Source organism: Manacus vitellinus, unplaced genomic scaffold (genome assembly GCF_001715985.3).
Source record: "Manacus vitellinus isolate BGI_N305 unplaced genomic scaffold, ASM171598v3 scaffold_124_pilon, whole genome shotgun sequence".
In the NCBI taxonomy this organism is placed as follows: Eukaryota; Metazoa; Chordata; class Aves; order Passeriformes; family Pipridae; genus Manacus; species Manacus vitellinus.
The window spans coordinates 352884-370271 of NW_021938921.1; the positions used below are offsets into that span (position 1 = coordinate 352884).

At 45.8% G+C, this 17388-nt stretch overlaps 1 protein-coding gene across 3 annotated transcripts in view; it reads left to right on the plus strand.

Moving 5' to 3' along the window:
* The window catches only part of CPNE1 (copine 1), a 41569-nt gene extending 26208 nt beyond the window's left edge, over positions 1–15361 (plus strand). For 2 of the 3 annotated variants that reach the window (XM_029965921.1, XM_029965920.1), the window contains exons 4-16: positions 59–133; positions 290–361; positions 1032–1115; positions 1579–1668; positions 5345–5443; positions 6446–6532; positions 6626–6685; positions 7076–7209; positions 7825–7879; positions 7958–8009; positions 10377–10510; positions 12195–12431; positions 13138–14297. In XM_029965921.1, coding sequence (XP_029821781.1) covers positions 59–133; positions 290–361; positions 1032–1115; positions 1579–1668; positions 5345–5443; positions 6446–6532; positions 6626–6685; positions 7076–7209; positions 7825–7879; positions 7958–8009; positions 10377–10510; positions 12195–12431; positions 13138–13254 — 1296 coding nt within the window. In that variant the 3' untranslated portion in view covers positions 13255–14297. Of the gene's footprint in view, positions 1–58; positions 134–289; positions 362–1031; positions 1116–1578; positions 1669–5344; positions 5444–6445; positions 6533–6625; positions 6686–7075; positions 7210–7824; positions 7880–7957; positions 8010–10376; positions 10511–12194; positions 12432–13137; positions 14298–15190 lie in introns of those variants that run through there. The other variant, XR_003916458.1, reaches the window with a different exon arrangement.
* The last annotated feature ends 2027 nt before the right edge of the window (positions 15362–17388 follow it).

A 17388-nucleotide genomic window follows, 5' to 3' on the forward strand; every position in this document is an offset into this window, starting at 1 on the left:
AAGAATTCTTTGCCCTCTGTCTAACTTGATATTTAGATTATCTGTCTTTTAACCTTAGGTTGTGTCCAGCTCTGTGTTCACTCGACCGCTGGAATTGAAGCCGGGAAAGCCAGCAGGGAAGGGCACTATTATGGTAAATAAGGGTTTGTGGGAAAAACTCTCTCATATATTGGCTGGGACAAAGCGGCATTTCTGGTTTTGTGTTAAGAGTTTCTTTCATGGACAAAGTATGAGCAGAACTCTGATCTCTTGTTTAATTTTTTTTTACCCCTAAATTTCTGTGGCACAGATTTCAGCAGAGGAGATTAAAGATACCAGGGTTGTGTACCTAGAAATTGAAGCCCAAAACTTGGACAAAAAGGTATTGACTTTTTTAAAATTGTATTGCATGCTTCTGTAGTAGTTACAGTTTGTGCCTTTTGTCCAGGAACCTCTCTGTGTTTGCAGACATTCAGCTAAGACAGTAATCCATGTGTGAGCAAAGGCTCGCTGTGTTTTGTTACTTACAGTGCAGTCAACTGGAGACACAATTTCATGTTGGAAACCACAATGTCAAACCAGAAACTCAACTGCCAGGTTTAGGTTTTGGGGCATTAATTTGGCTTTGGAACATTATGTATATTAATAGAGTTTGGCTACATAATTGTCTTCACTGAGTACTGTAGCTGTAAAGTGATCTTTCTGTATTTTCATTAAAGAAGAAAAGATGGAAATTTAGGTGTGCTGCTCATTGTTATTTGAAGCCAAAGACCAATCCAGGGATTTAGTGACCTAACTTCTCAGTCAGCAAAATGATGTGATTTATATAGTGACAAACATGGTCTGAAGGGGCGGTCTTGGAACTGGAACTGATAAATTCTGATGATTTATAAAGTGCAGCAGTTTGAAAGAGAAAAATAAAAGTAAGGAAAGAAAACAAACGTATAGTTTGTTTGACTTTGTGCTTTGTTTGAAGTATTGTGTACTGATGAGCCAGCTCTTTACTCATTTTGGATAAAATGTGATGACTTCTGCTGGGTTTTTGTTTGCAGGATTTCTTAGGTAAATCAGATCCGTTTCTGGAGTTTTACAAGCAGGGTGATGCTGGAACGTGGCAGCTCGTGTACAGATCAGAGGTAGTATTTCCACACAGTGTTTTTCCTGAGATGATCAGACAGTTAATTCCTACTGAGAGTGGGAGTCCCACTCCTGGTCATGCTTTGCACCAGGTTTGCAGAGAAAGTTGTACCCTATAAAAAGGAATTCTGCTAACTGAGCCTGCAGCGAATTCTTTATTTGCTGCCTGTTTACTGGATGAAGCTGCTGAGTGAGGAGCCTGACCACAGACAGCAAGTGAGAAGAGTTACTCTCCTCCCTTTTCGTGGGTTGAGCTGTTAGGTTGTCTTGGCTCTCAAATTGAACTTAACCCTGAACATCTGTCTTTTATTTCTGACAGAGCTGTTGCTTGGCTCTCGATACATGTCAGGGTTGAACTGACTGAGGCTGTTCTCAGCTTGCCATGCAGAGCCCTCATGTCATGTTTCCTAGTGACTTGCATGCTGCATCCCTCACATGACATTATGCTGAAATTTTTTTAAGGTGATCAAGAACAACTTAAATCCATGCTGGAGGAAGTTCAGTGTTCCCTTGCAGACGTTCTGTGGTGGAGATTTTAATAAACCTATCAAGGTACAGCCTTCAGAAATTCTTTGTTTGTTGTTACAAGTCATCTGTTCTCTGTAAACTATGAGTTATCAGGCTGTCTAGTCATATTTTAATTTTTAGATTGCCTTTCTAGAATTGTAGCGTGGCAGGTAAGTGATCATATTCTGTTAAGTATGTCTGTATTAAAATATTATGAGTTTTCAAATTGAGAAGTGCAAAAGTGACACAATTTCTAATGATTAGTCACGAGAAGAATTATAACTGGTTTTTCTTTACACTATTCTTTCCAGGATTTCAGGTTGGACTTCAGTAGTGGTGTCTTGTTTGGTTTTGATTTTTTTTGGAGGGGGCTTTCTACCACTGTTTCTAAGTTAACTGAGAAGCTCACAGATGTTGGACAAGCTTGACTGCCTTGGGATACTGACACTGAGAGGACCTTAAGGCATCTGTCACATTTGTCCAGTCATGAGACTGGCAGGCTTCTCCCAACTCTCTTTCTACCTATTTCAAGTAGAAATCTAGTTTTGAGTCAGAACTGCAATTCCCTGTGTTCTTGTGTATGATGACTAATTCTCTCTGGTCCTGGCTTACGGAGGTGGCAGCAGAACAGTGACGTCTTTTAATATGTTTCTACCAAAGAAAGTCTGATAGCAACTTAATTTGTTATTTTTTCTTCTAAACAATGCATTGATAATTTAAAGGCATTTCAATTAATAGATAGTTCTGTGTGAATATAGTTCCTCTCTGCTTATCCAACACCTAAATACTTTGCATTTGCAGAATTTTCCTGTTCCATCCAGTCTTTGAAGATATCTCATGCTGGAAGCTTGGCCTGGAAGGTTTAGCAAAAAGCATGCATGCTAATGTTGTTTTTTGTGCAGTGTGGCAGGTCCAAAGAATTACTGAGGTTATTAACCTGGAAATAGGTGTTCAGATGTGCTGGGCTTACAGATAGGTGGCAGTGCTCTAAGTGGTGTTCATGAGCTTTTATTGCTGAGGAATCAACAGTCTTAGGTCAGAAAAATCTCCTCTTGGTCCAAGAGTGAGCAGCAGATGTGTGAAGGAGATGGCTGAGAGAGGCATGTTTGTCAGAACTGGCACGACATGGCATGGTTTGTTCTGTTATGTGGGGCTGTGTTTGCTATAGTCCAAAAATATTTGTGGTGTTGTTTTGTTTTGTTTGTTTTCCAGAAGCTTTCTGTGCTTTGAAGTTCACTTTGGAGTGACCTGCTTCTTCAAAAGGATAGATTTTTGCTGTTAGTTCATTTGAGCTAAAATTCTCAATGCATGTGCAAATAGTCTGTTAAGTTTCCCAATGCAGCTGTGAAAAAGGATTAAACTGTTCTTGTCTTTAACAAGCTGGGGAAGTCAGTCAGTCAGGGTGACAGGCAGGTGTTTCACTAGCACTAACACTAAGGAATATAATATTGCAGTGGTGGTTTATTTTTCATCTGGCATTTTTTCCTCTGAAGCTCTTGTTTGAGGCTTCACAAAATTTACATAGGAGCAATTATGTGTGAAATACTGGTAAAAGGAGAACTTGAACTTCAGCACAGTGGGAACAGCCATTTTGGTGTATCCCCTACACATCAGCTTTTGCCAGCTGTGTGTGAGGATTAGGTACTGAATGTGTGCGTGAACATAAAGCTTTTGATCGAATGCTGCCTAGTATTATGGTAATTCTTTCTTCATTGCAATGCAGAGTGATGTTCTCCTTGTTCTGTGTTAAGAACAGCTCAGATTTGTGACGCAGCCTAATCTTCGTGACAGTTTTGTTAAAAATAAGGGCAAGTGAAAGCAGCATGTCACCCCCATAGTTATTTAAATGGAAATAGCAAATGTAGCAAATGGAAGTAGCAAAATAGAAATTTATGTGTTGGTATTCACAGGTTTGATGGCAGATAACTCAAAAGCAAAACCATTTTCTGTGAGTTTTGAAAGTTCCTCCTGTAGACAAAAGGGGCCTTTTACCTGCTGACTGTATTCCACGGCTCGTGATGGGCAGTTCGTTTGCTAAGAAATGTTTAGTCAGTAAATAACCCTATACAGTGCCCTGCAGGATTGGAGGGTTCTGTTTGCAGCAGCAGCACCACTCTTTGGGCTGCCCACAGTGAACCTTGGCTGGTTTTAGAAAACCCTTGCAAGAAGAGGTTTGTTTTCAGCCATACCGTGCTGTCAGCTAATCCAGCTCTCTTGGCATGGCTGTGAGGGGGAGCGGGAGCAGGAGGGAGGGGAGAGGAGCTGCGTGGAGGTGGCAGCTGCTGAATTCCCTGCAGCTCTCCAGGCGTACTGACATGGAAGAGATCCTGCCCTGGGAATCTGCACCTTGGCTTCTGCACCAGAGCCTCCTTCCTTGGCCTCCCTGGCACAATCCAGTTGCTTTTATGTAAACCCAGAGTTGTAGAGAGAGGCTGAGTGGAGTTCAGGCAGGAGGGGTGGGAGTTGCTTTGTGATGGAGCATGCAGAAGGGAGTGGAGTGGGTTGGAAAGGATGAAGGAGGAGAAGGGGGCACAGTCACTGTGGTATCTTGTTTCTCCAGTAAGGCACTGAAGGATGATATGCTGCTTCCCATTTAGGTGGCTACATTAGGCCATAATGGATCTGGCTGTTTGTACAGGTTTTCCACTTATACCAGTGGAAGATCCCTAGTAGATCCAAATAGTCTCAAATTCAGGTATCTAGCCATTGAATTTTACGTCCTTCTCCCATCTTGTCTCATTGTTCTGAGGAGAAAGCTGTCCCTGTGGTTTATACTGGACTAACATCAATTTCTGGATTACTAAAGGCAAATCTTGGAAAGAAAGCAGATCTTGAATCTGTGTGGCATGTGAGCTTCAGCAGGGGAGCAGCCAGCTGCTTGTAACTGTTCCTTAGTTGACTGCTTCTGGACTGCTTCTGGAATTACTTGTGTTCTGCAGTTGTGTGCATGGAGTGTGTTAGAAATGCTCTTCATCAGTGGTTTCGTGGGGAGCTATTGACAACATATCTCACCATGGTTGCTGTAAGCCACAGTTAAGAGTATATTTCTGTTTGTAAATGCATTGCTCTTTTGCATTATCTAGTTCTGAAGCTTTCATGCTGATTTAAACATGACTGGTTATTAATGAAGTACTTATCATTTGGTTTGTATAAGATGCAGAAAAAGACAGACTTACTGTTCCATGGAAATTGCAATTTCCTTGTAAATTGGTGCTATTGTTGGACAGAAAAAAGAGCATGTTCAGAAAGTGCTTAGATAACAAAGATTTAATTGCTTCTTCCCATTATTCTAGTTACATATCTTGTCCTGAATGATCTCACATTTATACATCTGGACTGTGGAATGTTGGGTTTTTCTTAAGGTTTCTTTTAAATTTTTATTTATTTATTAATTTAACCTTTTCCATTTAAACCAGGGAAAGATTTTATCTAAAATTTTCACTGTGCGTGCTTTTAAAGGGATGAGGAAGTGAACATTTTTGAGATTTGCTCTGGGTGTGTGTCTTTACTCCTGGGTTTCAGTTAGTGGTGTGGCCAACACCTCCAGTTCTGCTGGAATGGGGAAGTTCAGCAGCACTGCTGCAACAGAGGAGATGGACTGGGGAGCAGCAACTGGTCTCCCTAGCACAGGACACCCATACCCTGCTCCCTCCTGCAGGAGCAGTGTCCCTGTCCTGCTCCCTCCTGCAGGAGCAGTGTCATGCCCTGCTCCCTCCTGCAGGTGCAGTGTTTGGACCACGACAGCGATGGCTCCCATGACCTGATCGGTGCGGCGCAGACGACGCTGGCGCAGTTGCAAAGGGCCGGATCCAGCTCCCCGGTGAGCTTCTCCAGCCCCTGCTGGCTTAGTCCACACCTCAGGCTTTCACAAGCCCTTTTTAACATTGACCTCAGGGATACACTGTGAGTTGTGGCCTCCAAACATGAATATTTCTGTTTGTATTCTTATATTACTAAACCAACATCTGGGAAGAATGGTGTGGGAATTACATTTCTTTATTTTCTTTGGGTTCTGATACAGTTCCTATTTCTAAAGGCATCCTTGAGCCTGTTGTCTGCTGATTGCCAGCCACTTTTCCCAGCTATTTATCCTGCTTTGGCCTCCTCTGAGTCCAGTGGAAATAAAAGTGCTTGTTGGTGCTGTAACAGATGAGTCCAGAGGCACAGCTTGGCTTGGATAATGTTTGTACTGGTCACCCTCACAAGTGCTCTGGTGGCCTTGCCAGCTAACAGGGAGCAGGAGTCCTTCCAAGAGACACTCTTCTTACCTTGTCTTGGTCATCCAGTCCAGAATAGACCGAGTCACATGCTGGTGCTGCTGGTTTTGGTCTGTTGTCTGCAGTGAAACCTGACATCTCATTCTCATGGGTATGTCTCACCTAAGTTCAGGCAGATGTGTTGCACGCAGGACATAGCCCAAGACTACTCCATGTGCCAGCCAGCTTAATTTTTGTGGCCATAATCCAAAAGCTGGTGGAAGGTTCTTGCCTTTTTCCCTGGCCTGTGTGAATTCAGAACCAATGTGAGAGAAACCAAGCAGTTAAACGCTGCCACTGGGAACCTGTGGCCTGGCTTTTTTGGCCTCCCAACCCCAAGATTTTGCCTCCTCTGCCCAGTGCTGGTGGCAAAAGTATCCCATCTAGTTCATCAGATAGCAACCAAAGTAGTTGCAGACCTTTTTAAAATTAAATTTTTGAGTTCTGCTGGGTATTTGGGTAACTCTGAAATTGTGTGATGTGTGACACTGTTCTGTTTCCATAATTTGCTCTGCTGTAAGTGCAGATATTTTGGAACTTGATTCTTCTATGCTTGCTTTCTGTAGGTGGAATTTGAATGCATTCATCCTGAGAAAAAACAAAAGAAAAAGAGCTATAAAAACTCTGGCATTATTAGGATAAAATCCTGTAAGGTAGGAAGCTTTTTGTTGGGTTTTTTTTTGCTTTTTTTATATCCTGATCATAATGAAATGAGTAGGTGTAACACAGTCTGTCTGTTCCTCTAGATTGAGACAGAATATTCATTTCTGGACTATGTGATGGGAGGCTGCCAGATTAACTTCACAGTGAGTTGTTTCCCCTCTGCTTGTCTTGGTGGATGACAGGATGAGCAGTGAGGTTGTGTACTTCTGTTGGCAGTGTGAATGACTGCAAATACAGTGTGAGTTTGCAGTGATGAAGTCTACAAAACCCAAATGATATTATATTTTTACTTTTTGTGATCAAGTAGCACTTTAATGGAGCTCAGACTTCTTAAACTTCTTTTGAGAAATTGGTTCAGTCTGTCAGTGGAAAGGATTGCTACTGCTTAAAAATGCCTGTACCCCAGTGAGAAAAGGGGTGCAGGCTTGTGTGCCTGTTCTATGTAGAGCTGCTGGATTTCTGGATGTGGTTAGTTCTTCTGTTTGCTTGTGGTGACATATCAGTGACTTGCTGCCATCATCTTGACTGATTAGGTGGGTGTAGACTTCACTGCCTCCAATGGAGATCCCAGGTCACCAGATTCTCTTCACCACATCAGCCCAGATGGGATAAATGAGTACCTGATTGCCATCTGGAGTGTGGGAAGTGTAGTCCAGGATTATGACACGTATGTAATGATCCTGAGTGATCTAGTCACCTCACCAAAATTGTGTCACAGCAGATCAGTGCTCATAGTTTGTTCCAGACCTGTAACATTTTAATGACTGAGGGGCTGCCTTCCCCTGGGAGATCCCTTAAGGAGCTGCTCCTGTTTCCTCTTGCTTGTCAGTGCCAGGGAGGGCAATGGCAGCCCTTCATAATTTGGCATCTTTGCTTGGCTCCTGCTCTGCCCTGGGTCCCTCTGTACTGCTGCTTTAGCTGGTCACTGCTCCCTCGTTGCTGATGGTGCATTGCAAACATGAATGTCTTATTTGATTCAATGGCAATATGTTTGTCTGCTCTGTCCTGTGACCAGGCTGGGGTGGGGTCGGGCTTTTCTCCTGCTACTTTGAAATCTCCTGAGACTCCTGTGGGGTGCTATGCTGAAGGAAGTTCTGTAACTGTCAAGCCCAAGCCTGAATCCCTTGGGTACCTGGTGCCTGGCTGTGGGCAGCTAGATGATGTACCAATTCCTTATAGCAGGAATTCAGTCTTGGTCTCCAGCTGTTTTCTTAGAATAAAACAGAAGAATGAGTTACTAAAGAATTGCTCTTTCTCATTTCTTGTTGTTCTTTCTTTCCAGGGACAAGCTGTTTCCTGCATTTGGGTTTGGAGCTCAGGTTCCTCCTAACTGGCAGGTAGGGCCTTCACGACACTGTGCACTTGCTCTGTCTATGTTTGCATTCCCTAACTGATTGTCATGTCCCCTTTCTCAGGTGTCTCATGAGTTTGCTTTGAACTTCAACCCCAGCAACCCTTATTGCCCAGGTGAGGACAACTCTTTGTTAATAATGTCACTGAGAGGGGCAGATGTTCAAAGTGCTGTGTTTGTTTCATAACTGGTGAAAATCAGATGCAGCACTGCTGCACTGAGGCTTGGGGCAAACTAGGTTTACTGTCACCTGGATGCTGACAAGAGCAGATGTGTGTTGTTGCAGACTTCAGTGAAGGGGTCTAGGTTTAATTTGATTGTTTGTCTGTACTAAAGTTTTTGTTGTTTCAACTTGGTTACTTCTGCTAGGTTCCAGGTGGCAGTGGATTGAGCTCAGCAGTGTGTCTGTGCTCGTCACACTTCAGAGCCACCATGTGCTGAGGCTGTTAGAAACCAGGGTTACTTCACCAGCAGTGTGGAGATATGGGCATATGTTTGACTGCTCTCTTTTAAAGTTTGTCTTAAAAGCTTGGGGTTTTTTGTAGCCATGTTCTTCAGTGGAGGTTGTTTGGGCTTATGTTGGGTTTGCATGGCAGGGTTTTGGTAGTGGGGGCTGCAGGGGTGGCTTCTGTGAGAAGCTGCTGGAAGCTTCCCCTGTGTCCAATGGAGATGATGCCAGATGGCTCCAAGACAGACCCACCATGGGCCAAGTCCAAGCCCATCAGTGATGGTGGCAGCACCTCTGGATAACAGATTTAAGAAGGGGGTAAAAACCCCCAGTGCAGCAGTGATTGGAAGGAAGGAGTGAGAGTATGTGAAAGGAACAACTCTGGAGACTCCAAGGTTGGTAGAGAAGCAGGAGGTGCTCCAGGCGCTCGAGCAGAGATTCCCCTGCAGCCTGTGGGGCAGACACAGGGCACCTGTGCCCCTGCAGCCCATGGAGGCCCCACCTGGAGCAGTCTGTTCCAGCACTGCAAGCAGCAGTGGCAAATAAAGCTACATTGATACAAGCCAGGAAAAGGCCAATTTAGATGGATCCAGAGAAGAATACGTACCATTTAAAATCAGACTTAAAAAAAAAATTTGTTTAGTTAACCTGAGAAAAGCTTCTCATGTAGAAGAACCTTAGGGATTGCTATTTCCATTACAGAAATGTTTGAATCCTGAATCAGAGATTGTTGTCTAACCTCCACACAAGGAATAGGAGAAGTTACTGTTCCAGAGAGCTTCTGACCTTGTTGTCTAATTAGACCATAAGCAATTAAACAAGGCAAATTGGTTGACAAGGTAGAAAGGACAAGGTAAACATAGTCCTGCCTCTGATCTTCATGTTCCCAGTTATCTCACTTGTGTTGGTGACCAACAGATCCAGTAAGGCAGTCCCTCTGGTAGGGCTCTTGATTACCTGGGTCAAGAGGTTGTCCTCCATGCATTCCAGAAGTCTCCTGCATTGCCTACAGCTCACTGTGCTGCTTTCCCAGCAGATGTCAGGATGGTCCAAGTCCCCCAGGAGGACGAGGGCTGGCGAGTATGATGCCGTAGCTGGAGCAGGAGGGCTTCATCAATAGGCTGCCCTTTATCAGGTGGCCTGTAGTAGACCCTAACCACAAGGTTCCCTTTGTTGTCTCAGTCTCTGATTTTTACTCACAGGCTTTTGAGCTGCTCATGGTTGTTCTTCAGAGGCAGCTTTTCACACTCAATCCACCTCTTGATGTAGAGAGCAACTCTTCCACCTCTCCTTCCTCCCCTGTCCCTTCTGAACAGCCTGTAGCCATCCCTTGCTGCAGTCCAGTCATAAGATTTGTCCAGTGTTACCAAGTTTCAGTAATGGCAACAAGGTTGTAGTTTCCAGCAGCATGGTGGCTTCCAACTCCTCCTGCTTGTTGCCTGTGCTGAGTGCACTGGTGTGAAGGCACCTCAGCTGGGCTGATGGCTGTGTCACCTTCCTAGAGGAACAGCCCTTAATTCCTTTGAAATCATTTTCTGGTGTTTCCCTGTTGGTTTTATTACTTTAGGAGTTCCTGGCTCATCTCTATAAGAGTAGGAGTGTGTTGCACAGTTCAGAGTCAGCGGGGTATAGATGCACTTCAGCTGGGCTATGGATTTCACGCCCAACACTGACATGCCACCCCTAGGCTCATCTCTGCCAAGCCTGCTCTTATCCCCTCCCTCCTTCAAACCTAATTTAAAGCCCTCTCAGTCAGCCCTGCCAACTCACAGGCCAGAATCCTGAGCCTTTGTGATGTTAGAGGCACAAAGAGTGACATGTGAAGAATGTAGAATGGGGCAGAAATGTGCAAATCTGATCTCTGCAGCTGTCCACTGGTTTCATCTCTGTGCTTCTTGTATTTCCTGTTATCTTGCTGCTTATTTGCCCTTCAGGAGTTCACAGCTGTGTGAGTTATCCTTTATTTAGTAATGCTTGTAAAATAATGGCTGGAAAATTGTGGTGCTCTCGTGGCTCTTACTTCCTTGTGTTGCAGGGATCCAAGGAGTAGTGGATGCCTACCGCCAGATCCTGCCTCAGATCCGACTCTACGGGCCAACCAACTTCTCTCCCATCATAAACCACGTGGCAAGGTTTGCAGCACACTCCATGCAACAAGGAACTGCTGCAGTGAGTGCAAGACCTTTACTATGGATCTGCTTTGGGTTGATGTTTCTGTTTTCCATGTTTATGATGGGATAGAATGGAACAGTAAAGCGATGTTATCTTCCTTCCTTAGAATCCCAAGTTTGGTCCTCTGTTACCAGCCCACAGAGAGGCTATTGGTGCTCTCTTGGTCCATACTGATAGGAACCTAAACTGGATAGACTTGGACATTAGTGTCATTGCTCAGGTCGCATTTCTTTTGCTCTGTCCCAGTGTGCTGGCAGTGTACTCACAGTACAGGGCTGTGTTGGCTCTTACAGCAGCTGGACTCTGGCAGCAGTTGTCTCGCTCTAATCTCTCTATGTGCATTCTCTGTAGGGGAATGCACATCATATAGAGGGGCTCTAGATGTTTTGTGCCAAACAATTTTGCTCTCAAGAATGTCCACAAAGACCTCCTCCAAGAAACTATCAGAGAGCTTGACTGTCCCACAGCGGTGCAAGGACCCTGAGAACTGTTCCACCGGTGTGCCGACTGCAGAGTGCCTGCCCTGCCCTCTGGTTGTGTGGCAGGGCTCACTCGTGGGCTTCCATGGCCACTCTTAAAATTCAACTTTGTCTCTTTAAACTTTGTTCCTTTTTTTAAGGGTGAAGGAGTTGGATTTCCTGATGCATTTTAACTGATTCCAGTTTTGATAGACCAATGAGAAGGAATTTTGACATACACTCTGCTACTTGTTTTATTGTATGGCCGTGTCAGTATTTTTGGTGCTACTTATGTTTGTGTGTGTATTGAATACATTTCCCACACTGTGAGGCACTTGGGCTAGGGAGATCCATTTCTTACATTTCTGAGAGTATTTTTTAGCCTTCACAACACTTTGAGGGGATCTTCTCAATTTTCCTTAGGTGTTAAATATCTCTTCTTTTTCTTTCAGATTGAAAGCTAACTATTTAAATAAAGAATCTGTCAGCAGTGGGGTACAAAAATAGTAACCCTCGTGTTACCTGTGTTTTGGAATTGGAAATTAGTTTTCTCTTATTTTCATTGCGTTCCCCTCATTTTAAGCCTGTAGATGGCTGCTATAAAACACCAGTTGCTCATTTCAGAACCAGATACTAAACCTTAGTTTCTGGGGAAGGATGGAAATTTTAAACACTTTGCCATGCTAATGAGTGTGAGGTACTTCTTTCTTTCTAGAAAAGCTGCTGTATTCTTCCCCTCAGTTATCTCTAGAGTGTCTTTGTCTCATGTTGTCATTGCTGTGTTTTGAGATTTCTGATACTTAGAATACTTATAATTTAAATTATTAGTAACAAAAAAAAAGAAGGCTTTTTGAGTTACACTGCAGGGATATTAAATACCTTTAGCCTTTCTGAGATGTCAGTCAGTAAAACAGCACCCATCGGTGAATTTTGAATGTGTGGATTAGTCGTACTTTTCATCTCTAATACTTTTTGCCAATTGATGTAACTGTTCTTTATAAATTGAACTTAATCCTTTATCTTTTTTCTAGTACAGAGGAAATCTGAAGTGCACACAGAAAATAGTTAGGCATAGGAAAAAATGGGGATAAACATAAGTTTCTTTTGTCTTATCCACAGCAACATCTGATTTCTTTCTTAGCAAAGAGATTGCTATATTTGCCTTCAGTTACGTGAGTTTTGGTGTTGAAATACCTAACTGGGGGCTTTCTTATGTTTTTCAGCACTATTATATCTTGCTGATCATCACAGATGGAGAGATCACTGACCTGGACCAAACCAGGCAGGCGATTGTCGAGGCCTCCAAGCTGCCCATGTCCATCATTATTGTGGGCGTTGGCGAAGCCGATTTCAAAGCGATGGAGTTCCTTGATGGAGACAACGGTGTCCTGAAGTCTGTGACAGGAGAGCCAGCTGCACGGGACATCGTGCAGTTTGTGCCCTTCCGGCAGTTCAGAAATGTAAGTTGTTTTTGAAGGCAGAAGAGCCCTGGAGCCAGTATTCATACATCCTAGAAGTGACCACAGTGTTGGCAAGGCAGCAGGCTGCTCGTTCCCAGTGCGGGCTGAGGGGTTTGCCCCTGTGTTCACAGCTCAGTGCCTCTTGGTCTTGCAGCGTTTTCTCAAAGAGCCCTGCTGGTATCATTGATAACGTGGGTTGTCTCTTGGCAGGGTTAAAGGGATGCAAACGTTTAGGCAAGGAACTGAGATCATGTTGTCAGTCTCTGATGTTGAGTCCCACGCGTGACTGAAGTTGGAATCAGTCCTCCCTGCTGTTGAAAGCAGTCCTGTCATTCCTCAGCTCCTCCCAACTTGCAGGGCCGGCACTGCCGTTTGCACAGTGAACTGGGTTGGAGGGCGAGTCCGGTGAACACCCACATAGCAGACATTGCTGTCACTGGGGCAGTTGGGCACTCAGGTCGGGGCCATATAAAGGCTGTGTGAGTCTGGGGTTCAGGTGGGAGCGAGTGGTTTTCATCAGCAGTGCTCACTGAGACTGACTGGAAGTGCCCCTAAAGCTGTAGCAAGCAACTCTTAAAACAGGGAGTGAGTGTGGCAGGTGGGGACTGCGCTCGGAATTCCATTAGGGAGTTTTCCACTGGGCTGACAAATCAACAAATCTGTTCTCTGCCATGTTGCTGATTTATTCTCCCTGTTCTCCCTCCAGGCTCCCCGGGAAGCGCTCTCCCAGGTGGTTCTGGCTGAAGTGCCCAAGCAGTTGGTCTCCTACTATAAATGGAAGGGGTGGCCCCCCCTGAAGCCCCCGGAAATCAAGGCCGTGTAATTCGGGCTGGCCTGTCCCCCTGGGTGAAGAGCTGCCTGCACCCACGCTCTCCCTGGCACACCGTGGGTGCCTGGGGCCTTGAGGTTGCACTGCTCACAGCACTTCTTTCACCTGCTTGTGCTCTGAGTCTGATCTTTCCTGTTCCTAGACGGAAGAACTGCAAATATGGGGAAACCCCCACAGAAAAATGGACCTTGTTGGTTTTCCACCTTGCAACAGTGTCACGTTGTGACACATCACACCACCTGTCCTTGCTCTGCTGCTGGCTCTCGGAGGGGGCTGTGCCCTGAGCTGCTCACACAGCACTGCTGCGGTGCTGAGCTGGAGGGGAGAAGTGTTACACCCGTGTTCGCTGCAACAACACTTACCATGTGCTCCTTGATAGGTGTTTTTCTTCTGTCAAGCTACCTTGGAAATGGGGACCCTTCTGTCCTGGATGTGACCAAAGACTGTTGGTTGGATGCCTGAGGTAGTTCCTTTTGTGCCTTCCTAAAGTGCCAGTATTTTTTATATGTAGAGGTTTATTTTTAAATTTCAGTGACCATGTTTTGCTATCTTTTTTTAATCACATTTTTCTATTAGCAAAATTTGCTTCTGTGATGAGCTCCTGCTTAGAGCCATTGTTACATCTTAAGAACATTGCACTTTGCTTATTTGTGGGGGATCAGTGAGGATTAATCGTTAATTAATGGGGTGGGGTGGGATTAATGAGTCACATTAGTGTGACTTTAAAAATTCAGCAACTGGAAACACTAAAATGAAGATGTTTTGAGTCATTTCTTTTTGTCACACAAGTTACAAAATGAAGAAGTAACTATCTGTGGAACTCCAGAGAGGTGCTTCCTTGTCCTCAGGAGTGTGAAGTGTGCATTGCATGGTCTGGGGACTGGAGAACAGGCACATGACAGCAAAGCACAATTGCTTTGAGGGATGGGAATTGATGGTTCATTTCAAAATAGAGATAAAGAAACCTGGGCTTGTCATTGCACTACAAGTGGTCATCACTTCCAGTTACATAAATCAATAATCTGCTTTGACTTACATAACATGTCTGGACTCTTATTTCCTTCCTGGACTTCTCTTTTTGCTTTCCAGCAATGTGGCTGGTGGTGTTTCAGCATCTGAGTGAGCCTAGGTTGAGTGTGATCCAAAAAAAGTAGAGCCAGTTGTCCATCATTGTTAATTTTGTTCCCTGTTAATCACTGACTGCTGAATCCTGCAGCAAGATGAGCTGTGTCTTTATTGTGAAATTATGAAAGAACTTCTCTGTTCTACCAGATGAACCCTGAAATGGTGAGAATACGTTGGCACACTGCACTGGTGATCCAGGCCCTGAAACTGGTTAAGTTACAAACCTGTGTGAAGGCAGAACCTAAGGCTGAAGTCTCACCCTAAACTAGGCTAGTCATTCTGGATGGACTCTGCCACCAAAATACCACTACATGGCTTGTGCTTGAAGGGCTGTGGGGCCAGGACCACTGCTGAGCCAAGATGAATCTGTGCTAATTTGTTATTCAAACCTATTTCTGACCGTGATATGTTCTCCCAGGTTACACAGGCAGCAGCCAGCTTCCTCTAGAGAAAGCTGGACTGTTTCCTCTCACCTACCATGCTGCACCACATTTTCTTGCACTTCTTGCATTCTAAGTCTTGCACTTCAAGACTTAGAGTCTTGAAGAAACCAAGCAACCTCTCTTCTTGAGTGGCTGTTTAAACTGAAATGTGTTACAAGTGTGGAAGAGAGGAAAACTGCCAAGTCTTCTCTGAGAAACTGCAGTGTGATGGAGAACATCCTTTACTCATGTTTTCAGGCGCTTGCAGCCTGTAGACAGAGCTCTCCTTCCCTGTGTGATGCCTACAAGAAACCTAAGGCTATTTTTTTTGTGTGTGTATATTTTGAAATCCATTTTACCTCTCCTTTTTAAACCTCTGCCAGCTCCCACTCAAAGGAAGAGAGTGAATCCTCCATGTCTCTGCACTCTGAGGAGTAGAGTCACTGGTCTGCAGCTAGCTGAGGGGTTTCCAGGTGTTGGACTCTTTGGTGGTAGGAGAGACCTTTCCTGTTCTGGGGAGGAATTGGCCAAGATGTGGCAGAGGTAGGTCTGAGGAACTACTTCTCCCTGTGGGAGCAAAACAGAATTTGGAGGAGACGCTCTTTATTCACAAATAAATGGCTGAAATGTGAGCAGGAAAAGGGACACAAATCCTGCAGTTGTCACTTGAGAACAAGAGCTGATGGGTGTGGGCCCAGGTGAAAAGCCTTGGGAGGGTCAAGCTTGGAAGCTGCTGACCTGGCATGGCAGAGTTTTGTCAGTTTTCTCTCATTCTTGACTCTCCTCAGGACACCAGGCTTTAGAGGAAGTGCAGCACTTTGGAAGGCTGGCAAGTCTGTCTCCTGCCACGTGCTGCCCTGGGTGTAGCTGGAATGCAGACTGATGGCATGGCTGTTTTTGGAGTTAGAGGAGAGGTCAGGTTGGAGCTCAGGTTACCCACGTGTTCTCGCTCAGTGCCGGCACAGGCTCTGTCCCTGCCAGTCACTGTCTTTGTTTATCTCTGTAGTGAGCATGGGGAACACCCCAGAAGTCTCTTTACCCTGACCAAGATTGAACAAACACCCTTGGACTTGTGATCCCTAAAGGTATTTCAGCCTCAGGGCTGTGTATAAATCAAAAGCTGTTGCAGGAGCTCACTGGGGAGAGTTCCTCTTTCTTCCTGGACATCTGGCAATAAATATTGGTGACATGTCATGCCAGATTATGCCACACTACCTGACAGCTCCCTCCTCTGTAGGAGATGATGCTCCATCCCCCTTCTTTGCCCAGATAACTGGTTGGGCTAATGGCCTTCCCTGGGGTCTAAAACATTTGGTTCCCCTGGACTGTTTTGCTAAAAAAAGGCAATGGGATTGCTCCAGGTATTTGAGGAAGTCACACAAACTCCACTGGGAGATTCTGTCTTTTGATCAGCTTTGAGCAAGTAGCAGCATACTTCGGTGGTCTGGATGTCTCACTAAACTACCTAAATTGCACTTCTTGGCCCCCTCCAGCCATGACTGGATGTGGGGTCAGTGCACTGAGCTTTCTGTGCTGCCCTAAACTGATGGGCTTGCTTGTTTGGGTTCACGGAAGTGGTGCTGAGTGCTGCCAGCCTGCTATGCTGTGAAGCTGCATCCTTCCACTCTGGCACGCTGGTGTGCTTCCACTGCCTCCAGCACCACTTCCCAGGTGCTCCAGGAAGTGCTTGTGCAAGAAGGGAATAAAGGGAATATCCGCAGGGCTTGCTTTGAAGCAGCTGGCATTGAACAGCTATGATTCACTCCTTTGTGTTTGTGGAGCTGGATGAGCCACCCTGGCCTGCTGCAAGGCACCCTGTACAGTGTGTGTGCGTGCAGGTGTTTGCTGCTGGCTGCTGAGAGAGAACCAGAACCTCAGGAGAAAGAAATGCTCTCCAAATTCTGCTCAGCTCACGGTTGTTTGATTGTTTTTTTTCTGGCCCGCATCTGTGCTCTGTAAGGGCTCTGGCATCTCTATCAGCTCTCGCACAGGTGAGATGAGCTGTCTCAGGCCCAAGGGGGTGCAGTGGGGAGCACAGCGTGCCCCTTCTTCCTCTTCCCTCTCCTGGTGCCAGTGCCCTGTGGAGCAGCTGAAGCTCCTGCCCCGCTGTCTGGGGGTTTTGGTGCTTGTCCGTGTCCTGCAGAGGGCTGGCAGCTGGGCTGCAGCCGCTGTCCCCGTCCCGCTGTGGCGTCCCCGCTCTGCTGCACAGCCCGTCGGGTCCCTGCTCGGGGGCTGCTGAGCACAGGCTGTTTCCCTGTGTCAGGAGAACCCAACCCTCACAGTCTGAGGGCTGTGGTGAGCGGTCCAGCAAGCTGCCCTTTCCCCTCCTCCCTGTGTTTGCTTTGGAGGGTTTTAACCACCGGAGCCGTGATTTTGAGCCGGGACAGGTGCAGGGTGGCTGAAAGCAGAGCCGGGCTCTGCCCTCGCTGCAGCACTTGGACCGGAGTCTCCCAGCCCTGACTTCAGTCCCCAGGCATCAGCCCCGAGCTGGAGCGGGGCCGTGCGATGGGGATATTCACTTCTGCCGTTCCCAGCCTGGGAAGGGAGAGCACCCGCTGCTCCCCGGCCCCCACAGCGCAGG